The 24,757-nt window shown below is 34.0% G+C and overlaps 5 protein-coding genes across 10 annotated transcripts; 3 read left to right on the top strand and 2 right to left on the bottom strand.

Moving 5' to 3' along the window:
- Positions 1-620: 620 nt before the first annotated feature.
- On the bottom strand, positions 621-12,095 carry imd (immune deficiency). 2 transcript variants are annotated; one of them, XM_067352668.1, is made up of 4 exons: positions 11,959-12,095; positions 2,781-3,168; positions 1,302-1,729; positions 621-1,216 (listed from the first exon to the last, which is right to left on the bottom strand). In XM_067352668.1, exons 1-4 carry the CDS (start codon positions 12,016-12,018, stop codon positions 1,076-1,078), a joined length of 1,017 nt encoding a protein of 338 aa, XP_067208769.1. In that variant the 5' UTR covers positions 12,019-12,095; the 3' UTR covers positions 621-1,075. The 2 variants fall into 2 exon arrangements, with proteins under 2 accessions (XP_067208769.1, XP_012222076.1); XM_012366653.2 differs by having other exon boundaries at positions 1,395-1,729.
- Positions 12,096-12,434: 339 nt separating this feature from the next.
- LOC105672002 (uncharacterized) lies at positions 12,435-14,491 on the top strand. Its single transcript, XM_012366652.2, has 5 exons — positions 12,435-12,543; positions 12,684-12,930; positions 13,159-13,587; positions 13,668-13,852; positions 14,144-14,491. Exons 2-5 carry the CDS (start codon positions 12,742-12,744, stop codon positions 14,427-14,429), a joined length of 1,089 nt encoding a protein of 362 aa, XP_012222075.1. The 5' UTR covers positions 12,435-12,543; positions 12,684-12,741; the 3' UTR covers positions 14,430-14,491.
- A 155-nt stretch (positions 14,492-14,646) lies between these two features.
- Positions 14,647-16,648, top strand: LOC105672020 (protein C1orf43 homolog). The gene is made up of 4 exons (XM_012366681.2): positions 14,647-15,006; positions 15,087-15,243; positions 15,301-15,520; positions 15,655-16,648. The coding sequence occupies exons 1-4, from the start codon at positions 14,848-14,850 to the stop codon at positions 15,845-15,847; spliced, it is 729 nt and encodes a 242-aa protein (XP_012222104.1). The 5' UTR covers positions 14,647-14,847; the 3' UTR covers positions 15,848-16,648.
- Positions 16,649-16,777: 129 nt separating this feature from the next.
- On the bottom strand, positions 16,778-22,546 carry LOC105672019 (focadhesin). The gene is made up of 10 exons (XM_067352387.1): positions 22,407-22,546; positions 21,473-21,906; positions 21,328-21,396; positions 21,103-21,257; positions 20,641-20,832; positions 20,058-20,509; positions 19,028-19,912; positions 17,635-18,925; positions 17,238-17,559; positions 16,778-17,053 (listed from the first exon to the last, which is right to left on the bottom strand). The coding sequence occupies exons 2-10, from the start codon at positions 21,524-21,526 to the stop codon at positions 16,898-16,900; spliced, it is 3,576 nt and encodes a 1,191-aa protein (XP_067208488.1). The 5' UTR covers positions 21,527-21,906; positions 22,407-22,546; the 3' UTR covers positions 16,778-16,897.
- Ubc7 (ubiquitin conjugating enzyme 7) lies at positions 22,443-23,955 on the top strand. 5 transcript variants are annotated; one of them, XM_012366684.2, is made up of 4 exons: positions 22,467-22,608; positions 22,730-22,811; positions 23,266-23,384; positions 23,532-23,955. In XM_012366684.2, exons 1-4 carry the CDS (start codon positions 22,566-22,568, stop codon positions 23,789-23,791), a joined length of 504 nt encoding a protein of 167 aa, XP_012222107.1. In that variant the 5' UTR covers positions 22,467-22,565; the 3' UTR covers positions 23,792-23,955. The 5 variants fall into 5 exon arrangements, with proteins under 5 accessions (XP_067208881.1, XP_012222107.1, XP_012222108.1 ...); XM_067352769.1 differs by having other exon boundaries at positions 22,551-22,572; XM_067352777.1 differs by having other exon boundaries at positions 22,594-22,608; positions 22,730-22,800.
- Positions 23,956-24,757: the final 802 nt, after the last annotated feature.

Raw genomic sequence — 24,757 nt, 5'->3', positions numbered from 1 at the left:
ACATGCGCTGTAAGAAATGCAAATGAAATGAAAATAGATAGGAGTGATGTAAATGAGACAAACTACATACTAAAGATTTTGATAGCGTTATACGTAAAAAAGACTCAGGCATAAAATATGATTAGAATGTAGAACACTTTGTAAAGTTCAATATTTTTTTTTTCTTTTTTGTAAACCAACATTGAAGAGAAAGAGTTGATATAAAAACGTACTTAAAACATATTTATTTATATAAGAAAAACTGAAACATTAAATGTATATGTACAAGAAAAAATAAGAGAATGTAAATTTAATAATTTAAGAAAAAAGAATACTATATTTCAGACATAGTCAACTTCGACTCTGGAGCCTTTCCTTTTTCTTGTTTCGCAAAGTGAGATGGAGAAGAAGACAAAGTTTCCCATCGATCACTGCGTATAAATTATAGAATCTAAGAGGGGGCGTCTGAGGGGAAAGCGGCTTCGGATTCGAAATTGAATATAGCCTGCTATATTTATTCATTGTTCATGAATGTAAATGTACGCATTCATTTCAACTTTATGGTACATATAATCACGCTCGATTCGACGTGACTCAAATATTTGTGCGCATTTTCTTACGAGATGAATAAATAAGACAAATGGCATTTAAAGAATCGCATGTTTATCTCTGCTGATTTTTACAATATGAATTATAAGTAAAAAAAGCACAGTATTACATTACAACTATGTGTAAATATGTGTATCGCTTAAAGCGACTGGTAGACTTGTTGATAATATTCGGATGTGTATTATTAACCAGATCATGTATTCGCCTGAATCGCATATTCATTGTAATTCTGTACAATGCTAAATCGAATGAAGGCTGAATGCGTAACAGTCCAGTCACCAGTGTTCCTTCAGCCAATCCTTCACATTTCATATGAACGATATCGAACAATGGAAATCGTGCCTACACGCGCATTATGTTTATAAACTACGCTTGTAAAATACGATATGTATAAAAATAACGGATACTTCGAGTACAAAAAAATCACAATCGTTTGTATAATGCGTATGTACAAGCGTCGGGTAGGATTTTGACGCGCCACACCCGACTAAGATGAACTTTTGCGAGCTGCGGCTAATCGCTCGACGCAGTCGTATTCCCCACAGGACCACAATATGCTGACCAACGTGCCGAGCTGTGCGTCTCGTGTGTTAACTTGCTTCCAATCGAGTAGCAGCTGATAAATTACCTGAAATTATTGTTTAATAAATTTTAGGTGTTCTTAATTTCTATACAAAATGTTTTGAGTACAAAGACACGATAATATTTTTTACTATCGACTTTTCCGATTGAATTTGATCAAGTTCACAAGTTGATATCACGTGATGATGTACGATATATATTTGAGAGTAGAGTTCGATGTTCACCTCGTCGATGCCTTTGTGCCTGTAATTCTCCTCAAATTGCTCGATTTGCCCGTCCGAGTACGAAAGTCTTCTCGCGACGTCACGCCATCCGTGTCCGACGTGCGTCTTAATGATGAGCATATCGTCGAACGCGAGTTCCTCCTCGCATGTGCTCAACTCTTCCACGTTTTCCGACATAGGTCGATACTTTGACTTCGAAGTCGCCTCGGGCTGTGTTGTAAACGTGTTATTACCCGCTGGATACTGATTTACATTGCATATATAGCTCGTCCGTGCGCCGATCTTTATTCCGCTGGAGTTGACTATGTTGTAATTAACAACGTTTGTGGCTTGTGCTAAAAATTGATTTCAGAGAATTATTGAAGAAATATTGATAATTGTAAACTTCTGAAAAATCTATTTAGAAAGATAATTTAATGAAATCCTTCCACTGTACATATATCTGTACGCGTTATATTAAATATTTGCAATATTTGTCGTCTTGAATATCGATCTTTGAACTGTTTATTAGGTACAATTGCAAGTATTCACGTTTTCTGTAGACGACTATTTAGAACATTTAGATAATAAGCTCTGATATCGTTCCTTGATCTGTTTCAATATCTGTTGTGGCGAATAATCGCAAAAATTTAACGTGAAGGAGTTCTAGCAGCTATTATTGCCTTATTATGATTCCGCTGAGTAATCAGATAAATGTTTAAAAAAATTTTACGGTATGAATTTAAATTATCGCTTCAAGGACGAAATCTTCGTTGCCATCGAGCAACTACACAAATACTGATAAAATGATTGCGCGTTTGCGAACGAAATAATTTATACTGCGGTTTTCCTGGCATCAAGCGTCGACATTGCATCCGAAAATGCTGCTTTCTTAATTTTTGATAAATGAACCAGAAAGCTTGGTATTCCCCGTTGAGTGTACGCAAGTGTTTAATATGTGAATGATATATTATCGTGCGTGATAACGCACGAATCTTAATCGATAAACTCTTCATAACCAGAATACAAAGCGAAATGATATATCAATAAAGAGATGATATCGTGATAATACATGAATCTTAATCGATAAATTCTTTGTAACAGGAATACGAAGCGAGATATATTCATCTCACAATTCAACTTAATTTCGATAAAATCGCAGCATCTATAATTTTTTTCCTACTAATTCTTCTTTCATTAAATCACTATCAACTAAATTGCAATGCAAATGTCATACGTTCAACTTCTCGAAATACGTATATAGTACTTATTCTGTGTAATATCTATAATTACATTGGTTTTACATTGTCATTTACATTCTCGTTTTATCGTATCTTTCTCGTTCTATTCCTCCATCAGAATACTCAATTAATGGCTACAATAATAAATGCATTGGGTACAACTTACAGTGTTTACTGTGTCTCGATTTCGTCTTTGTTTTTGGTCGTCTGAATTCTTTCGACTCGCTCGTCGGCCTTGTGTCGCCTAGGTCTTCCGGTTTCTCACAGAAATCGCTGGGCGTCGTAGGTCTTGCGTCGTTCGGTACCGATTTTTGTTGCATCGACGTTACATCGTCGTGTTCCTTTTCCGGCGTAACGGGCGCCGATTTCGACTGCGTTTTCTTCAACTCTTCCTCCGGCGTCGATGGACGATTGTATGTGTAGCCCTCGACTCCATCCTCCGGCGGATGCGGTATTGCATCCGTCGTCAACATGTCGTCAAATATCTTTTTCTTTTGAAATCGACGCGACAGTTGTGACAGGATTGGCATTCTTTCGATCAGCGCTCGATGCCTCTGAAAATAACATCTCGATGTTAGGATACTTTGAGGATGGAATCGTGTTCTAGAAATCTTCTTTTCGAATAAAAGCAATAAACAGCCCTATACATGAGTCTTGTGCTGTCTGTTTACGAAGACGCAGTTTCCTGACATAGTTTATTGATTCAAAAGAAGAGAGCTATTATTTTTTCCTTAATTTAACTATCTAAGAAAATGCGCGATTTGGAATTTTGCACATGCTGTGCGTGATGTTGCACAAGGCTGTTACAAACCAAACACTTGACTTCATTGTTTCTTCTCGTAAAGTAGATGCAGATAGTAAGCAATATTTTTCTGAGAAACATGTTTATTAGAATTGCACTCTCATATTAGCATAACAAATTTTGCAACGAGTAACAAATTAAACGTCTGCAAGACCATAGAAAAATATTCTGTAAAATTAAAACACGTAATTTATAAGAAAAGTCAAAAGCGTATTAAATATAAACATGATACTTGGAATACATTGCAATTTGCTACTTTATAAATTTTTTTTTTTTATCGTCTTATGTAGTTTAATTTATTTTCTAGATTTAATTACAGCATGATTTAACGGTACTCATTATTTTCTATATTATTTTGTTTCAATTTAGTTCTAATAATCCTTTAATATTATTTCTTATCCTTTATCTTCTTTATCCTTTAATTGTGGAATATCTTTATTTAACAAGTTTATTATCAAGTTTATTACATTTTAATAACGAAAGTTGGAATGGTATTCTTTAGAAGCAAGTTAGAGCAAAAATGGATACATCTTTTTTTCGTGCAACCATGTATCATTGTCATAATTATATGCGATTCTGACATTAACGATCTATTTATACCTTCTGCTTCCGGTGCGATTAGATGTCTGTTTGATGCATTTAAATGCTCATCACTCGCTTGCACAATATTCTTTGAAAAGCAAACCATTTTGCGAGTAAATTAACGAAAGGAATTGAGGCACTATTACATAATAATGTATTGAATGCAAAAATAATTAATACAAAATGTCAAATATAAAAAATTATCAGAGATGAAGCTAAAGTAGCAATATCCAAATATATCACGATTATTTTACTTAGCAGATTTAACACGATTTGTACAATAATTTTACAGTTTTCTTCAAAACTTCAAAAAGCACATTTCATGATTTAAATATTAGAAACTCTAAAAAATATTTTGCATCTCAACATTTGTTTATTGATACATAACAATAAGCGTAAATCTCAAACGTTGACGGGTTTCGCTTTTGCGATTATAGTATTATAATATTCGTCGAATCATTTATCGCGATTCTTCTGATGTAAGAATTTCACAATCGAAAAATTCGTCGGAAATTCCGACGTTCTTTTTTACGCTCCGCGAACTTCTGACCGTCGTAAAGAAAAATTGCGATTACGCATGACACTTTCCTACATGTCTTTGCCTCTGAAACGTCAGAACGACTCCGTAGATGCGGTATAAATATTTAGCATGCACACTAAAGCGTGGATTTGACTATCAGCTGCTACGTATTACATGTCCACTTCTGATATCCGATAACGACACGATCTTGTTAACTCGTAAAAGTCAATTATTCGCTGATAGATTTTCATTCTCCTTGAGTTTTAACTCATTGTTAGCTAATAGATATCAATTTTTTTATAAACCTAGTAGAAGTTTCAGTATTTATTTTGTAATTTCTACCTAATTTGATCAAAAAATGAGTTAAATATTAAAAATTTCTATATTTTGTCATCTCAACCATTTTTTAGCAATACGAAAAATTGATTCAAAATTAATTTTTTATGCAAAAATGTAAAACGAAACATATATTATGGTATATAATATCTATATTGTTTTATATGTGATTTAAGTTTCGACATAAATAATAATATTTAATTCATTAATTTATTTCAGCTTTCACAGGAGCTTAATTAATCTTGAACACCCACTTCTCTGAAGAATGCTATGAACGCGTCCATTAAAATTTTTACCGGGGGAAAATCATACCAGAATTTCTCTCAGAGAACACGCTCCCAAAATTTCAGAAACACGTGAAACACATGTATACACTTTCATCGACTAAAGCATAAATCTCTCCCCACTGGTTACAACATAGCGCCGTGCAAACTGACCAATTCCAGGAATTGCTTTATTTGCACCGATAACGCGATTCCGCGAATATATCTACTAAAGACAGGAATATATTTTTAACCGCGCGTGTTGTGGATATGAAAGCACATGTATGTATCGTTATTTCATATCATTGTTTCGTTTCGCCCGCAGATCCGGACGTTTCGACCAACGCCGTATAAAATTGTATAGTTGATTCACAATTCTGCCGCAATTACAATATCGAGGGAAAAGATATTTTTACAATTTTCATTCGCAAATCAACCACTATTGTTTCCCTTGCGCTATTTATATAATTTTTTGTAATGAAAGAGATTTTAACCAGAGACAAAAATTTTTAGTTTTAACTTTTTATCTTAACTTTCATTATTTTCTGAGAACTTTTATTCGACGAGTTCTAGTATTTTGTAATAGAGCGGGAAAACTTTAATTAATCGGAGTGATTAGAAGATTACTGATAATTTTAATTACATATTAGATTATATTGCTATTTTTTGTTCCGTTTTATGTGCTGTATATGCTACTTATCGTTATCAGTCATGACCCACGTGCAGTGTATCGTTAGAGGTATAAAAATTCAACAAGTTTTACATTACAGTGATAAACAGGAAACGTGAAAGACAGATACGTCAAAGTTCTGTTAAGCGAAAGGAAAATATTTGAACGTTTCATCTGGGAAAAAGCCGCCTCGATACGCAATAAATTTATAGAACTTAAAATACTGCATTATATTCTAGCTCGTATATAATCCACAAGTGTAACGACCTATCTATCTTGTGGAATCTATGATTCATTCCACGTGCAGTTAAACATTAACGAAAGAACAGTTGTCCTCGACGATGCATCTTCTCTCTGCAAGCGCAACTGCAGCCCAAGAAATGAAAGATAAAACAACATAAAAATTGAAATATAATTTTCTAAAAATATTCGATATACTATATTTTTGGAAACATCCTTCTGTGAATATTTTATTGATACTTTTTCGAGGATTAAGTTATCTTTTCACTTCAATTATTATATTCCAAAAATATGATGCACGTAAGAAAGAGAACTTTTATGGCATGATATTATAATTCCATCTTTTCTATTCTATGACGAGCAGAATATATCTCACGTACTTCGTTTCAGAACTAATCTTTTTCAAAGTCGACACAAAAATGCCACGCCTTTATCGTGCGTATCAGTCATGTATTTAATTCGGCGCCGGATAATATTTGCACGATATGCAATACTGGATCAACATGAGATGCAACATTCCAGAATGATAACATGAACAATTTAATAATTATCATCGACAAAAGATCCCGTACGAACGTATGCAATATTTGTTTCTAAAAGTAGTCCACGATAAGACTTTTCGGCTCGAACTCTTGTTAGCTTTAAACAATCATAAAGCTCGTGTTTGCGGGATTGTCGACTTAAGTGCTCGGTAAGCAAAACTCGGTATTTTTGTATCTGCCAGCGAAATTGATCGCGTCTCGCGAATTTCAAGATAAGTCTCCCAATCGTGAGCATTACGCAACGGGTATCACGCAATGGATTCACACGCGCTATCTGTTGTTTTTATAGTCCTGCCAGACGTTCTTAGACGTAATCAGAAATGTGCATGAGAGATGAGTAAAATCGATTGCTCATCACGGAAAAACACAGTATGAAAACCTGTATTTAACATATTGTTTAATGATAGGCGTTTTATTAATATAATGCTCGGAATAAAAAGGTAATTTTAGATTCGAGTCAAGATTTTTCTTAACATCGTTTTTTGCCAAATCAATTACACCATCGCTTAATCTAATTGTATAAATAGCAAGTGATAATGCTTTCCATCAGGTCGGATGTATATAGCGATAATCATAATGCGCATAAGAGCGTTAAAAAGGATGTTAAGTGCCATTGACACTTCGTGATAATTTCACGTTTAGATACTTGTCAGATGATCGAATATCTGTTAACATATGATAAACAGTTGAGATAAATTGATTTGACAAAAAAAAATACATTCAATCTAAAAATATAATTTTACACTGATTGCAACAGACTAAAAACTAAAGAATAATAATGTACGATTGTTTTATCTGAGAAATAAACTTATAAACTTCTTGATCACAGCAATGACCAGATGCTAAATTTAAAAAATGTATATAATAAGCAGGATTGCAAATAGAGCCACTTTCAAAATGTGAAATTTTAATTAACAGCTATTTTATATTTATAATAACAAAAAAAAAACCAAAATTAAGAAAAAGTATCTCAACTTAATTGCTAACTTAAGTTTCCCGCAGATAATACAGTTCCCGCATAAGCGTGTCTTGTTTAGCTGATGTTATATAATTATGTCCGGTGATTTTGACTAACGTCACATCATAATACATTATGATTCATCAGACTGTTTTATCGGATAGTCCAGAAATAGTATTGTCTTTGCGAATTGCTTTATGCTTCACAAAGAATTCTCCAGAATTAGCAATTCCATCGCGTCGACAACGAGCACTATGAATGTGTTTGCACGGTTCAGTGACAACGTGTATCACTCGTATGAGAAGCGTGTGCGTACAAAACGACCTCGTCACCTGGATTTTCCAATGGCAAAACGAGTTCCCCATTTCGCGTTGGCGATGCTAATAAATTTGAAAGCAAAATAGAGAACAAAAGTCAATTGATGAATTTGATAATATTCTGCAGCGGAATTGAACACAACATTGTACAGAATTATTATACTTAATTCGCAGACAAAACTAATGTTTGCACATTAATTTATTTTTATGTGAAAAATCATTGCTTAACATAGATACAGTAGTTTGTATCGTAATCGTTTGTGTAATCTAAAGAGATTATAATTTTTCGATTGATTAGTCAAAATGAAAAAATTGAAGCTATACTCTGCCGACTTGCTGTTTCTGGCCTTTGATTAATTTATAATCTGATGGAAACACATGACAGATGTGCTACCTATCTATATTCAATAATCTATGCTAGATATCGCATGTATCTTTTCTTATAATAGGGTTGAATCCAACTTTAGGCAGATATTTTTATACTATCAGAAAAAATATGCGACTCGCGCTTTCAGCTTTTGGTTTTTCATAATTCTACGTGCAATTATTTTTTTTTTTTTTATTTATTATATCGAGAAATAAAAAATTCAAATTGTTGATACTGAAAGTAAAACTGGAATTAATAGATTCGCGCGGACTGGAATTATTTAAGTTTCATCACAGTAATAGAAAATAACTGGAGCAAACGAGAAACGTGGAAAAGAGTCGAAGATATGATAAAACACGTCGTCTCATTCTCATTTGGAAAATCCTATTTATTCATGTTGTAGTTTTTTTCTCGAGATATTCCACGTCTGATTATACTATCATTCAGTGTTAATTATTGTATAATTAATATAATCACGCACTATCATTTAGCATGATTAAGTTTTAATAAGACTCATCGCTAAGCTCTAAAATAATAATGCACACTTTTATTGGAAACAAAAAATAGATTTATAACATGTTTATAAATATATTTATCTCGCACTTTTCTAAATGATATTTTAAGAACTGAAAACAAATTACGACTTCGCGAAGAAAAAAAGGGCGTTGGCTTGATATCTCGATAAATGCAGGTATAGTCTGCCATAAATTCCTTCACGAGGATCGTTAAATTTGAAGAGTATCGAGTAATATGATACGCAAACTGCGATCTGATATGCGAAGTTATATTTTGCAGGTTTATCACGCTATAAAACCAGTGATGACTTACGAATATCGATTGGCAACGGATAGGCTGAAATAATTGATCGATAAACATTTGTTTTCGTTCACACATGATAATCGAAATAGGAAATCATTGTCCAAATGTGAGTATCGCGTGTTGAAATCGAATATAAATTTCTAATCTAAAGAATGTTAAAAAAAAATAATAGATGACTACGACTTATTTTATATATGTATATATATATATATCATTATAAGATGAACGTGATAATCGATACGTCACGATGTATTGAAACAAATTTTCTTGACAGAATATCATACATTTGTTATGCAACAATGCAACAATGTTTTAAAAAACTCTGAAGAATCTAAAGAAATCAATTTTTTGTTAAACATAGCACGAAAACCATACCAGCGGTGATATAAGTTTTATCGCGCGTTAATGATTATTTTTTATGTAATAATTTGAATATTAATGCAATATTATTGATAATACTAATATGATTCAGCATGTAAATATCGAAACTTTTTGTGAACTATATATGCAGATAGCTTGGAAACAACGAAGTGTTTTGTATGCGTCACTTTATTGCCCCACCTAATGCGATAATTTATCTATTCACACCTTAACGATTGCTAGAATCTTCATTAACATAGATCATTAATAAAAATCACTGCTCGTGAGTTTGTCGTTAGATAAATTATATTCCATTTTATTCTAATAGCTGTCACTTCACTTCATTTATCGTATGTCAGTTTTGTTTTACAAGAGTATCTGAACACTTGCTCTTAATTGAATTGCTTAATTTGAGAACAAGATGAATCTATAATTTTCGAGAATTGAAATCCTGCGAAGAGATCCTGTTATCAAAAAATCAAGCGCCTACATTCAGAACTAAATGTGACTTCCATTTAATTTCCAATCTCACGAATTTCGTGCACGAATGCATATTAAAATGGAAATTCCACTGCAATCAATGAGATAAGATTGACTCGGAAAATTTAAGCGACAATTATCTAGTTAATCGATTCTAGCAATTAGCCTTCATTTTCTATCGTAGCTGTAATGGAAATAAGCAAATGAAAATAAGCAAAATAATAATAAGAAAAATAAATTGAAGAACAAGTTAATTATAATGAACAACTAACGTGATCATTCTTATTCTTTTTTTTAAATTTTTATTACCAGTTTGAACTTGAAAACCAGAGACTTGCCTTGTGACTCTGAGAGATTAAAATAAAATTATAATAAAATAAATATTCGATTGATGACTCATGTTCTGTTTTAGGATCAAACTATCAAACGACATTGACTGCTTTTGTCAAAAAATACATTATCACAAAAGGAGAACCAAACGAGAGTGAAAGTTGTCCACACAACTCAAGTCTTCGATGCGCTTAAATTTCGATATTTTTACTGTGCAAGAAATGATGAATAAGCTCTTCACATCATCATTCGACATCGCATTCAATGTTAAATTGGCATAGCTATTTGCACTTTAAAAGTGAGTAGGAAATAAAAGACGTGTAATTAAAATTAGACGGACAATTAAGTAAAAATCCTAGTTAATAAAATTATCCTTCTGCTTGTTTAGAAGCGTGAGTTTAATTTAGAATAGCAGATTAATGTAGAGCGAGTGTTCACATAGAATGAATTAATTGATGTCATTAAATTCATTAAATGTCTAACATCAATAAATTCGAAATCTAAATGTAATTAACGCAGATTCTTTTCATTTTAGGAGTAATGTAGAGCCTAATCGTAATGCTCGTGCAATAAGACACGCATCTAAGATCGAAGAGTTTGTATTTAACGCTAAATACAAACATAATGCAACATGTGAATGAAAAAGTGATGTCTACAAGCGCAATAAGGAAAAAAAACTTTTCTAGTAAAAAGTCGCAGAATGTCACAGAATTAAAAGTGACTTTATAACTTCACGCTTCTAATATAATAATGCGAGTGTAATTTTTCACATTATAAAAACAAAATAATATATGCGATAATGCTTCGTAAACAAGTCATAATTTGTTTATAGCGTTATGCGTACGTTTGCCATTTTTCTTCAGCTAATAACACGATAAAACCAGATTACCTATAATTATGCGAAATAACTTTTGCTTTGTTAAAATCAGATAAGCTGAGTTATATCGATGACATAACATTGCTAAATTGCAAATTATTAATTACATTTATAATTGCAACGTTTATTCACTATCAATTGTTTAACTATTAACTACTGTGCTTTTGCTTTGCATTGCGATACAACGACGCAAATCAACACTGAGTACATTAAAGCAACATCAATATAAGGATACCGATTATCATTCATTGCTCACGTGACGTGATTGAGAGCGTTTACCGCACATTGAAAATTCCTCTTGCAAGAAAATCTTTCAAAGATTACCGAAAGTATGAAACAGAGACTCGGACCGAACCGGAACCGGAACCAAAAAAAAAAACCATAAATTAACCAATCCAGTTATGGTTCTGATATTATAAACTTTATGAAAATTTGATTCAAATTATAGTTTCGATTTGATTAAAAACAAAACGGTTCCGGTTCCGGTTAATTACGGTTAATTCCGGTTAATTCCGGTCTGGTCCTTGATATGAAAGTAAAATCACGTGAGAGAACTGTCGAAGGCAACACTATACCGTTGTAGCTAATTATCCGTCAATGTCAGTCTGTTCAAAAGTATTCATTATAACTCCTGTATAAATATGTATATACTAGTAGTCTACATATATATATATACATTGTCATGATCCAGACACAGAAGACACACTTCTTTTTGTGGAGACAAATATCCCGAATTCTTTTTAAAATTACAAAATATATATATATTCTAAATGCTTGAGAAATTCTGTAAATGTTTTTATGGAATTTATATTATTTAGGATTATATTGTTTATATTATTCTAGAAAAATGCGCACAAGTGGATCCATAATGATGCACTCACCTTGCTGCCAAATAAAGTTGAGCGCCCTGGCAGATCGACGTTTCTCGCAGATGTGATCATGGATCTTGGCGGAGTCCTTAATGCTGCTACTGTTACTGGTTTCGCTTCCAGTCGATCTTGACACTTCACAACACAACACTACTCGTGCGTCGTTCGTCACTGTTCGCCAACGACTGACTGATTCATCGCTAATCACATCGCGTTTTTCGTGCGAGCCGCGTGACCGACCGAGAGGAAGCACTCTTATCTTCCTTTTTTTTTATAAAACGCAGCTTGCATGAATTTTTCGTATTGAAAAAATGTGTGGCAACTACTTTCAATAATTTTTAAAGATAGCGTATAAAATTGTTAATAGAATTTTATCACGAACTATGGGTTGTCTAAAATTGGCTTTATACAGGGAACATTTAAAAAATCAGAATATACACATACATGAAATATGTATCAGTGATCTGTATTTTCTATGTGTATATTCCGATTATTCAAATATTTCCTGTAACAGAATAATAAATAAACTAACTCGAGTTCTGTGCGATATTTGCGAATTATAAATTACTTAAAGCGATAAAGATATACGAAGTATTCGTAAGTTTTCCAAATTTATTTTTCTTTTATAGTTTATAATTTATAGTTCTTGCCAATCCTCGATATATAATTATATATTCTGTTTTAATTTTTAATTTCTAAGTGCATTAAATTTTTTAACAAGAGATAATTTAAAATAGATATCTAAAAAAATCTAAATATCAGAGGAGTAACATCAGAATACGTTACTGAACCACGATGTCAAAGAAAACATGCGCGAAAAGATATAAGGCAAGTGAACTATTGCGGGAAAATATGGATTCGGAGGTGTTTTTCGAAAAGTACACGTTATCAGAGGAAGCCACGACGAAACTTGAATCTCTCAGGGAAGCGCTGAAGAATGACATTGCCCAGGCTAATCCATTGTGGAAAGTGATAGCAGGAGAGGTTAGAAATACATGAACTTTTCATTTAACATTACACTTGTTGTGAGCAATAAATCTTTAAAAAAGTTGAACTTTTTACGTAAAATACTCGTTATTAAAAATCTTTTTTCAATAAATTTATAAAATTAATATATACATATAATTATGGAAATAATTACTTCTATATTAAATTATTTTAAATTATCACAGATAATTTAACACACTATATATTGTAAATTATTTAATTTAGAATGAAGAAACAATATCTTCAGAGAGTGAGGAGAGCGATGATAATAATAATGATGATGATGATGATGAGCCAAACATCAGTGAATCTCAAGCAATGTGTAATCAGTCAATGCTACAAGTTTCTACTCAGTTTTACTTCACACAATCTGAAAGAACAATTATAGAATCTGAAAAATCTGTTGGTATACTACCACAAAAGTGTGATATTTTAGAGTCTGCTTGTGAAAGTTTAGAGCGAAATAATGGAAGATTAGATTTTGCTCAATTAGACAACTTGTCCAATGAAGATCTTATTCCACTGATGGATGAGATGGCGAAGAAATTAAGTTTAAAGGGTATTTATAATCTGTGTCAGTCGATGGACGATATGACTATCGAGCAGAGAATGAAATATCTCAATATATTGTACACATATTTATTATTACCAAAGGTAATAATAGCATATGCATATATTGTTACAATTGCCAGTTCATATTTCTTTCACTTAATTTCTTCACATTATAAACACAGATAATCGAACTCGAGGAACCGTCTCGTTTATTGTCATCTGCAATTGCCGAATGCGTTAAAAAATTTCCCGACGAAGTTCAACAGTTTATATTTGTTCCAATTCTCAATACTGAGCTGAAAGACGTAACTTTGATAACAACTATCATAAACACGTACGATCTGCAGAAAAGAACTGTTCTTTTAGAGTATGTTTCACAGTTGATATATAGATTACTAATTTTTTTATTATAATATCAATTTATTATTAATTATTTTTCAGTATTTTAGGTAAAAAAATTAATCTTTTGTATATCATATAATATCAATTAACATTAGTCACATTTTTTAGATTTTATCATCATTAATATTAAAATTAATTTTTATCTAAAGACTGAGAGCAATTAATAATATGCTAATATACAATTCTATTCCTTAAAAAATGGAAACTACTCTAAAATTGATGAACAGATTTAATAATGGATATTTTATCTTTACAGGCAGTTTCTTGCATATGTAGAAGAATTGAAAACATGGCACATATCTATATTGCAAAACTTCTTATCTGTAAAACTCAATCACAACATGATCGATAAAATTATAAAACTATTCTCGGCAAAAGCTCTTTATTATTCCAAAGATAAGAACTTTGGGAAACTGATACTGTCATTATTAAAAATGAATACAACACTGACTGAAGAGCAAAAGAATCTAATGGCAGAAATCGCTACCGTCAATGAAACGTTATTTAAAAAACTTATAGAAAATATTTTAAGGAATATGTAATCTTTAAATAATGCGTGTGTAAAAATACGCAAATAAAAAATTTACTTTTACATTGATAATAATTGTGCGAATAATTCATAATCTTTTTTAATGTACAAATTTTTTCAAGTTTTCTTAAATTATTTAGAACTTGATTTTTCTTTTATAATGATGTTCGCATATATATAAATACGTAGGATACAAATATAGTCGTGAAATAAATAATCACATTTCTGACGTTTCGCGTCTGCATGGCGATGCGCGCGAGATACGACTCCGTGTGCTGATCAGCTGATTGAGGTTTTTCTATTCGAAAGTTCAAGTCACAGTTCACGTTATTGTTTCGTTATTATTTCGACGCAACATAAGACTCTTTCGCAAAAATTACTGCCTGTAAATATATTATTACGAAGCAAGCCGTCTTGATCATCGTTCAAGAATGACACAAGAACTATCTGGTGTAACCATAGTGATATTTATAGCAGCAGGTGTTTTGACAATATTGTTACTGTTTATCTTTGCAAAACGGCAGATCATGAGGTTCGCTCTGAGATCTCGTCGGGGCCCTCATGTTCCTATAGGACACGACACGAAAAAGGTGCGTTTTGCGACAATACATTTTGAGGTTAATCTATTATGCCACTGTATTATTGTTTAATCATGTTGCATATGTTTTAGTCTTTGAAAAAGGAAATAGAAAGAAGAATAGAAGTGATACCTAGAATCCAATATGAACCGCAACTCATCAGTGATTCCAGATACATTTTAACTTCAGGAGGCCAAGCTCCACCACATTATTATAGACTGAAAGCGGTTGATGATGTTAAAACCTTAGGTAAGTTGTCATCGCATTGTTAAAACGAATACTCTACTAATTCACGTGTGTTTGCAGAAACTGAAATTACAAAGTATGACAATTGTTTGAAGAGACATCCCTCAGAAAATCTAAGAGCCTACTTGCTCACTACATTAGCCACTCCATTGAATGGAAGTGGCCAGCGTTTGATTCATCAATTCTGTGATTTGTATGAACACGCCAGACACGATCCTACCGAATTTGGTGATGAAGAATATCAAGTGTATACTCGTTTATTCCTGAAATTAATGGATGCGTACGTATAATTTAAAATATCTATTAATTTTTTAGTTTTAAGTCTTTATATTTTCAGTTGGTTTAAATATGTCTCAAAGTTGCTCCAATAGAAGAATATCTATATATAATTCAAAACATTCCTTAATTATTTAGGGCACGTTTATTGAAATCATATCCAAGCAGTAGAAAGTCTAGTCCCAGTCGTACGCCAATCAAAAAGAATGTAGAAACGAAGAGAAATATCCTGGAGCCTAGGATGCGTCCGCCCGAAGAACAAATACTAACTGGTTCCAGACCGAATACTCTAACCGTTATGACGTTAGACAACAGTGAGACGTCCGTGTAGCATTATGAGTGTCGTCACATACAACATATGTGACGAGGAAATTATAGATAGGTATGGCACTGAAATAATTTCCATTACACTATACGTAAATGGAGAACGTCCGATTTAGTTAAGGATCATCAATATGCATTTTTATTTTTACATTAAATATCTAAAGTCACTATTTTATTCAAGTTAAGTGTCAACAGTATTATCGAATAACGCGTATTTTATAGACAACGAGTAACTAAGTTTCTTTTTAACTTGTTTAATATTTGTATTTATATAAATTTACATCTAAATACGAAAAAATCAGCCTTATAAAATAGTCTTCATATTTGTCGCATTGACATCGCTTGTAAAAAATTTAAATATGATATTGATGTATATAAAAACAGCACACAGTCGTCGAATTAGAAAATTTATAATGGAATAGAATTTTTTAACGCGTCATTTGTTGTATATAATTCTTCAGGTGACGGTAACACTAAGTAATAATTGCTAATTGTGATTCATTAAATTTTTTGACTTTGAATAATTTAATTAAAATTTATACACATTTAATCACATAGAATTATATATCTAACGAAATTCAGAAAAAATGTCTAAAGCGATTAAAAGATAATAGACTCGTTCTGTTTTTTCGAATGATTATCTTTTAACAGTGACGAATTAACACATATCTTTTTCTACGCATTATAGTTTAATCGTAAAAAATTTTTAAGAATTTAACGAATTGTATGTAACGAACGATATGTATGTATATAGCTGTCAAGCCTTGATATGATTATTTAATAGCAATAAAGCAGAAATATTTGAGTAGAGTGTCAGCTATACTTATAAATGTTCATTACAGTTGTAGGATTTATGATAGGGATTATTGATGAAGTACAAGGCTGAGCGTAAAATAAGAATAAGTATCAAATGGATAAATCGTTTCAACACAAAACCTTCCTTTTTTATACAAAATATTTAATATAATTATAAAAAAATACATTTTATTTATTTACAACAATATGCACGTTTACGTTTTTTAAATCTTGAAATAAATTCTAAATAATACTTTCGCAGTTACAAGTCAATATAAGTCTTGGATGATAAGTAATTAGTCCATTGTAACAAATAGTCTTCTTCGCCCCTCAATAATATTAATGCACTTTGAAATGCAGGTACGTACACATCAGATATCAGGCAATTGGTCCTCATGTAATTCAACCACTTCATAATCTGAAAAAGAATGATCGATATGACGATAATATGTATTTACATGATAAATGTATTGTTCATTTTGCGACGAAAAATTTAGCCATGATTGTAAATGTAATTTTTGTCCGACAAAAGGCACGAGATAAAGATCTTTGTGATATGTAAAATATTTGTAGCTCACGCACAACCATAAATTTATGATCACCTGGAAAGATGCCGATTTCCAAATTTGTCTGTCGATGAGCACAGAGATCGCTAATGGGAACAATCTTATTTTATCGTCTTGCGAAGTAATTAACAGCTCCTTTTTCGGCAACAAGCAATCCAAGCCGGATAAACAGATAACCGAGACGAACAAAATGTCCAAGTACAAAGTTGTACAAACATTTTCCTCTTCCGACATTATAAGCGCGATGCGATTCATGAAGTCCACAATCCAGTCTTTTTGCGATGCTAGATCAAAGGATTTATTTAATCTCAAGTCAGTCTGCACTCTCTGCATGCTTTCCAGGAAGTGTCTCTGCATCCTATAAAAAAAGCGAGAAACTTAATTGGCTTGAACTGAACATTAAATTTATTACATAATAATAATCGATGCCTACTCGGGACTACTTGCAGCTGTTTCGATAATTTCGCTCAACCAAGTGACCGGTGTGCCAGGAAAATTGCCGCTGAATGCTAATTTCGTTCGAACAGCGATGGCGTTTCTCAGTTTCTTCGTCGTTTCTGTCCACCAAATATTCGGCGATGTTATTCTCTCGATATCTTTGACTGTCAAGTGCATCAAAGCTGCATAATATATCTCGAAAATTGAGAAATCTTGGTCGGGCGTCAATTCAACCATCTCAAATACTCTTTCCATTAAAGTAGATAGCAACGTGCGATTTCCTATGAGTATCAGATCGCTTTTCAAAGCGGTGCCGTACGCAGACATAATCCAGTTGAATAAATCGATTGACTTCTCGTCCTTCTGTAAAATTCTATCAATGAAATAATCGATCGATGTTTCGAGGAATTGTTGCAGGCTATTCGGCTGAAATGCCTGGAACAGCTCGTCCAGATGCGAATAAAGCACCAAGTGTTTCTCGTTCAGCAACAACTGACTAGTTTTCGACGCGGACGTGTGCATTGACAAGAAACGTTCCGTCAGCGATTTCGCCGACTGCGAGATCCGACAGTGACGGCTCACGATCGACAGACTAAGCTCTTTGGCCTCGTCCGATATCTTCATAATTTCCTCCAAGAAGTCCCACTTTATGTTCGGCAGCGGTTTCTTGTAGTCGTAATTGAATACGCGCAGACATTCCATTATTACACACCGATTGTTCGAGTCCGTCTTGTCGCTTCGTCTTAAATGCTCGCCGATAGCCCTTATCACGCTTCTCTCCGGTAAGAACTTGAAGTTCTGCGGTTCTCCTTGCGGCCAATTATATATTCGCGATCTGAAACCCGTTAGTTCATTCTCAATGTAGAAAATCAACAAGTCCCTGGCCGCTGGCAGGATGCTCCTGTTCACCTTCTTCAGCATCTGGATCCAACAAGAGCCCGGTATGTACTGCAGCGCGTCCTCGGACTTGTCAGATTTGTCAACCGCATTTTTAGAAGGTACCACGAGGTCCGATCGGAAATCCAGAGGCAGTGTGCTTAGAGGTACTAGTTCCAAGGGATAGGATTTCAGCGCCTTGAACGCCGCTTCCGCGACCCTCGTGTCCTCGCCGATCGCGTAGCGCCACAATTCTGTTGCGATCTCGGCGATAAACTTCTCGTGGTCGTCGTTCGCGCGAAACGGAAAGGAGGGGATGTTCGCGAAGAGGTCGCACAGGCTCTCCAGAACCATCGTGCGCTTCTCCGTGCGCATCTTCCGCGCCAGCACCTTCCAAGTCGAGTAGATACCTACGAAGTAAAAGTGCATTGTTAATTGGAACTCCGATGGCTTACAAAGAATCACGTAGAATACAAAAGACTTCTTTTGATAGCTTAAAATGTGAAGTGTACCTATCACCGCACTCTTGCACAGACTCGAGATAGCGTCGAGCGCAAGTGCGCTGGCCGCACCGCCATTCGTATCGGCGCATCGATTCAAGATAAGCGATAGCAACGGCACGAGTTCCTCGCCGTGCTCAGGATGGCTTTCGCATATGCGCTTGATTGTATTGGCGCACACCACGTCCGTGCGCCAGTCGTTCAATTTACTATTCTGCTCCAATTTCTCCATCAAGGCGTTGGATAGGAAACGATAGCAGCGGGGATTGTCCTTTATCGCCGTTATGTAGAACTCGAATGTGACGTCGCTCAGCGGCCTCCCGCTGTTCTGCATCGTTTGCAACGTGCTGGTGATGATGCGCATGGAACCGAGTTGCGGGAAGGCTTTTAATAATTGCAACGTCGAAGCGCTGTCGTGAAACACTGTTAATTTGTGATTCACCAAGGACATCACATGCGACTCGAAGGACTTGATCTGCTTCGCTATGTTCAGGAGAATGTCCCAAGTTTTGCACACCACGAGGGGTTCCTCGCTATACAGAAAAATGCCGCACAATATCAGCTTGCAAGTGTATTTTAGATCGATCGGTGCAAGCGATAGATTCTCAAGCCACGGCATAATATCGTTGTTCAGAGAATGCAGACTGCGTATCTGTTCTGTGTAAAATAGGATGTACTTGTTATTGCGGCTAATCATACGCAGTATCTTGTTTGTAGCAGCAGCAGTATCATCACAAATACTGCTCGTTCTTGTTTGCCGTTGCTTTATTACGGTGAGCAGGTTTTTGAATTCGTCAGGGCACAACCATATCTTGTAAACCAACCACGTCAACAAGGGTACAGATAATACGTTTAAAAAAATTGTGTCGTACGACATCTGCTCGACGATAAGTGCACCTGTAATTATTTTTAAAAGATATATGATAATGAATATACAATGATAAGATTTACACGTATAAAGGGATATACGTGTAAAATTTCATCATATATTTGTATATTCGTATATTTAAATACATATACTTGCGTATCTTAATGTACTTACATATCCTAAAAACCTTGGACAAATAAACATTCGGACATATCAAGATTATTTCTGCCATCAAACTTATCATGAGATTTCCTATGTGACTGTCACAACTTTTAATCAATCTCAATAGTATGAAAAAATTATTTTGCGGATTATGGTTGCATTCCAACAGCTGTATCGTTACGGAGGCGATTAGAGGTGCCAATGCTGTGCAATATTCTGTATTTCCATTTTGCATAGATATCTCCGCGAGCTCGATCAGTCTACAGTTTGAATCAACACAAATGTCCTCTCGATTAGTGCACAGCCAGAGTAGAATCTCCATTTGCAAATCTGCAGCTTTATTAGATTTGATTACAAGCTGCCATGCCTCTGATTTGGAATTATTGACCACTTCCGTTGAGACGGGATCACATATTATGTATAAAAATACAGGCCGTAATATTTCTATACTATGTTCCATGATACTGCAATTCAAAGAGATTAAAATTTAATGATTCGTAAAAAGGTAACAAAAGTTGTTATGTTATAGGTTCTGAATATGAATATTTATATTATAAATTAATATATATGGATAGTTTTAATTGTAGAAACATACCATTTCTCATCATCATACATGATTTGCTTCATTTGATTCACCACACATATCCCACTGCGCTTGTTCTGCTTCAGAATTATAATAAATGGATGCTGATTGGGTAGTTGAAGAGTATATTCACTGCATCCATTGCATATTCTCCAGTCTAATGTTAACAACTGACTAATAGCTACAATAATTGCCTCGTAATTCCTGTAAATTAATATAATAATATAAAACAAAATTAATTTATATTGGATTGGTCTTGGAAAGTTTGCAGCAATTTATAATAAATAAAAAAAGCAATCAATGTACAGTTGTTAAAACCAAATGATATCTGTTGTGTCTCTACAGGTTGTTGAAAACATTAGTGTATACATTATTGAATAAAGATGAATAAAAAAATTGTTTTGATTTTATCATAAAAATGTGTGTGTGATAAATTTTCCAAACAATCTAATATATTATTCAACATATACATACTTTGAAGAACACATAGATGTCAAGGTTGCTAATGCAAGCTTAGCATTCCATAATCCAGTCTCAGCAAGTGTAACAAGTCCTTGACATGTGGATGTAACAACTGTAGGATTCTCATGGTTGATGCATTTTGATGTGAGAAATTTAAATTCTGGTATCTGTAAAACAGAAAAATGTGCAGGATATTTACATATTGTAATTAGCAACGCAAACAAGAATATTTATTACCTTTGAAATATCTTTTTCTTCCAATGCATCATATTTCTTCTTAATTATTTCATTAAGTATAGATATTGCCTGTAGAAAAAATTTAACAATTAAGCAATAATAAGTAGCATCGAATGTAATTTTCACGTATAATTAGAATACTCACATATGATATCAAAATAGGGTTTTCTGATTTCAAATTACACTCTATCTCGTCCATGCTTTGGGTGATATTATGGTACAAAAATTGTACATTAAAATTGAGCGTAAAAAAAGTTTTAAGCTATTATTCCTGTATTGTAAGATGACAAGTCAAAAATCAATCAAACAATACAAATGCGAATAAAATCAAAAGTTAAAAAATTAGGTTAAATTCGAACTTCGATACATCCACGCGGATCACTCAATGTGGAACTTTCTGAAACTGTACAGGACATCGATCATATAATTTGTCCTTACGCGCAGAAACGTAAAAAGTGAAAAATTATAAGACACACAATTTTTAGTCAAGATTCAAACCAAATGTTTGTTTGAGTTTTATATCATATGATGGAAATTACATCATATGGTGGCGCTTTAGCTGTCCTTCACTTAGGGACCCTAGAAGAGAAATAAAAATTGAGGACGCGATTAGGCGTTTTTTGGCTGTTTCACGTTCTTCAATTTTGATGTTGTCAGTGACGCCAAATTTGAGACGCAAGCAGCAAACAGCATGAAGAAGGAAATATCACACCCATGCGCAAGTCACATACATGTAAACTCCTCTTTAAAAAAAGACGTCCTTAAGACATCCTAAAAATGTCCTAAAAAAGACGTTTTTTAATTTCTTTAACAATTGGCATTTTGAATTTTGCAACAAAAAACTTTCTAAAAATGTTAAAAGAAACATTTTAATCACTTAAGTGTTTTACGAGCATCCTAACACTGTCAAAAGTAGCGAAAATAAGCTTGCCTTTGCTTGCCTCTCAAATTTGGCGTTTATACATTAAACGAGAATCTATTAATTTTATCTTATTTTATGCATATGGTTCTCTATGAGATACAAAAAGTAGTGTTTTTTTTACTATATTAAAAATGGTGATTTAAAATGGCGACTTTACTTAACGCATGCATGTGTGTACATGCGAAGCACGGAGCCCACTGACGTGGCTTGCGCATGATACAGTTACCCCTTCATTCCTACTGCTACTGTCTGCGTCTCAAATCTGGCCACACTGATTGTCCTTTAAACAGCACGAATCGCACGCTTCATTAGCACAATGGCAGGTTCGGCGCTTAGACGATTGATGGCTGAGTACAAACGTGAGAATTGGCTTTTTAGTCTCTTAGCACACTATGCTAGCGTTAAATTATTACACGCTGTGGCTTTCTCCACCGTTCTTTGTCGTGGAGCAATAATGCCTCAACTATGACGAACTTGCAGAGCTAACCTTAAATCCACCAGAAGGGATCATCGCTGGCCCGATTAACGAGGAAAACTTCTTCGAATGGGAGGCACTTATCACGTAAACTTTCCCTTAATCTTCTCTCTTCAAAATTCTATTGTCAGTCATCATTTTATTGTCATCAGTCATCGTGGTATTGTCAGTTTGACATTTGCTATATCATTGTGTATACTTAACTGTCTGTGTTTTCTACTTGAACCAAGTGGTCCATCAACATATTACGGTCACAACTCTAAAAAGTATTCTTCAGAAAAATCATTTTCAAGTTACAGCAAAATATTGTGTATTTTTTTCTGTAGAAAAATTTTGTTATTGATACATCTTTATTTTGCATTTAAGTTTTGACAGTCTTATGTTGACAGGGCAGGTTGTTGACAGGTCAAAGTATATTTGACAGGTCAGGTTGTTGACAGTATATTTGATTGATATTACTTTTGCGTTTGTAAAAAAATTTCTCTATAAAATTTTTCTCAAATCTTTTGGTATTAATTTTAACAGAATTGAATATTTTCAGCGGACCAGAGGGAACATGCTTTGAAGGTGGAGTGTTTCCGGCGAAATTAATATTTCCGCCAGATTATCCATTGAGCCCACCAAAGATGCAGTTCACCTGTGAGATGTTTCATCCTAACAGTAAGAGATTATGCGCTATTAAATTTATTAACCGTGAAATAAAATATACTTTAGCTTATAGCTTAGCAGTTAAGCAATTATTAATCGTACAGTAATATTTAAAGCTATTAACTGTGCGTAAAATTCCACTTCTCTCTTTCTGTTTAGTTTATGCAGATGGACGAGTCTGCATAAGCATATTGCATGCACCTGGTGACGACCCAATGGGTTACGAAAGCAGTGCGGAAAGGTGGAGCCCGGTGCAAAGCGTGGAGAAAATATTGTTGAGCGTAGTAAGTATGCTGGCGGAACCAAATGACGAAAGCGGTGCGAATGTGGACGCAGCCAAGATGTGGAGAGAGGATCGTAGCGAGTTTGAGAGGATAGCGCAGAAGTTGGTGAGAAAGACTCTAGGTATTCCACCTTAAAGTAGAACGTATATTATCTGTTAAAAAAAAAGACAAAAAAAAAAGAGAAAAAAGAAAGAAAGAAAGAAAAAAAGGCAAATTGGAACAATGGTTATTGTTAATTCGATGTCGCTCGATGAATGACATGTATGGAGGAATAAATTTTTATCTGTACAGTAAACGAATCCTTTCTGCGTGAATTATTTCTCGCGCATTCCTACTGTTTACCGCGCGACTGATCTCGCCAAGCGATCTTAAATTTCTAAATAAATTTCTACGAAAGGTACGGAGCTCCGGCTTTCGATGGTGCAAGAATCCACGGCGTTAATGTCAAAAGATGTGTTTTATTTTCAACATTGCAGTACAAACATGGGTAATCAAATACATGCGCGGTTACCTCGTACGCTTGCACATACCATTTCACTGTGAACGAACCGATAACGAAGGACAGGATTCGCTTCTCGTGTACTCGGATGTGTGATTGACGTTAAGTGTTAATACTTAAAATTACCAAATGATCCCACGAATTATCCTACGACGATGTTTAAAGTAATTATCACATTCGTAGATGGTGTTACGTTATTTCGCGTGTTAAAAATGTACATCGGGGCGAGAACTTAACGCATTCTGTCAACTAATGCACAAAAGGATACCCTTGATCCGTGAATGATACACACACGTAGATTAAAGAAATATATTTATAATATTTTACAAAGATGTCCGTGATAAAAACAAACGGAGTCGGCGGTTCTTTCACCGGGGAACGCCGCGTTTTAGAAGAATCGTCAGCAAAACAGGGACGCTGAATTGCTTGTATAGTCGGTTATCCTTATTTTTTTACCCTCTACGGAATTGTGCGAGTGCCGATCGAGAGATCGTCGACACGGTCCTGACAGAAATTCCGAAACGTATTATCGCATCGTATGTACAAAATTAAGAAATCCGCAGCAGACGTCTGATTATCGTGCACATCCCGCTCTGATAACA

The sequence above is a fragment of the Linepithema humile genome, chromosome 1, assembly GCF_040581485.1.
Source record: "Linepithema humile isolate Giens D197 chromosome 1, Lhum_UNIL_v1.0, whole genome shotgun sequence".
Classification (NCBI taxonomy): Eukaryota; Metazoa; Arthropoda; class Insecta; order Hymenoptera; family Formicidae; genus Linepithema; species Linepithema humile.
Note: the sequence above shows the minus strand (reverse complement) of the source record. Positions and strands in the feature narration are given on the sequence as shown.

Excerpts from the sequence above, each read along its gene's own strand:
- LOC105672019 (XM_067352387.1), bottom strand. The coding sequence starts at position 21,526 with ATGGACGAGATAGAGTGTAATTTGAAATCAGAAAACCCTATTTTGATA. Across the intron at positions 21,397-21,472 it reads ACCCTATTTTGATATCATAT|GCAATATCTATACTTAATGA; the intron begins GTGAGTATTCTA and ends TTTTTTCTACAG. Across the intron at positions 21,258-21,327 it reads AAGAAAAAGATATTTCAAAG|ATACCAGAATTTAAATTTCT; the intron begins GTAATAAATATT and ends TCTGTTTTACAG.
- imd (XM_067352668.1), bottom strand. The coding sequence starts at position 12,018 with ATGATCACATCTGCGAGAAACGTCGATCTGCCAGGGCGCTCAACTTTA. Across the intron at positions 1,730-2,780 it reads ATCGAGACACAGTAAACACT|CACAAGCCACAAACGTTGTT; the intron begins GTAAGTTGTACC and ends ATCAATTTTTAG. Across the intron at positions 1,217-1,301 it reads TTCAATCGGAAAAGTCGATA|GTAATTTATCAGCTGCTACT; the intron begins GTAAAAAATATT and ends CAATAATTTCAG.
- LOC105672020 (XM_012366681.2), top strand. The coding sequence starts at position 14,848 with ATGACACAAGAACTATCTGGTGTAACCATAGTGATATTTATAGCAGCA. Across the intron at positions 15,007-15,086 it reads TAGGACACGACACGAAAAAG|TCTTTGAAAAAGGAAATAGA; the intron begins GTGCGTTTTGCG and ends CATATGTTTTAG. Across the intron at positions 15,521-15,654 it reads TTCCTGAAATTAATGGATGC|GGCACGTTTATTGAAATCAT; the intron begins GTACGTATAATT and ends TTAATTATTTAG.
- LOC105672002 (XM_012366652.2), top strand. The coding sequence starts at position 12,742 with ATGTCAAAGAAAACATGCGCGAAAAGATATAAGGCAAGTGAACTATTG. Across the intron at positions 12,931-13,158 it reads GGAAAGTGATAGCAGGAGAG|AATGAAGAAACAATATCTTC; the intron begins GTTAGAAATACA and ends TATTTAATTTAG. Across the intron at positions 13,588-13,667 it reads CATATTTATTATTACCAAAG|ATAATCGAACTCGAGGAACC; the intron begins GTAATAATAGCA and ends TTATAAACACAG.
- Ubc7 (XM_012366684.2), top strand. The coding sequence starts at position 22,566 with ATGGCAGGTTCGGCGCTTAGACGATTGATGGCTGAGTACAAAC. Across the intron at positions 22,609-22,729 it reads ATTGATGGCTGAGTACAAAC|AGCTAACCTTAAATCCACCA; the intron begins GTGAGAATTGGC and ends ACGAACTTGCAG. Across the intron at positions 23,385-23,531 it reads TGAGATGTTTCATCCTAACA|TTTATGCAGATGGACGAGTC; the intron begins GTAAGAGATTAT and ends CTTTCTGTTTAG.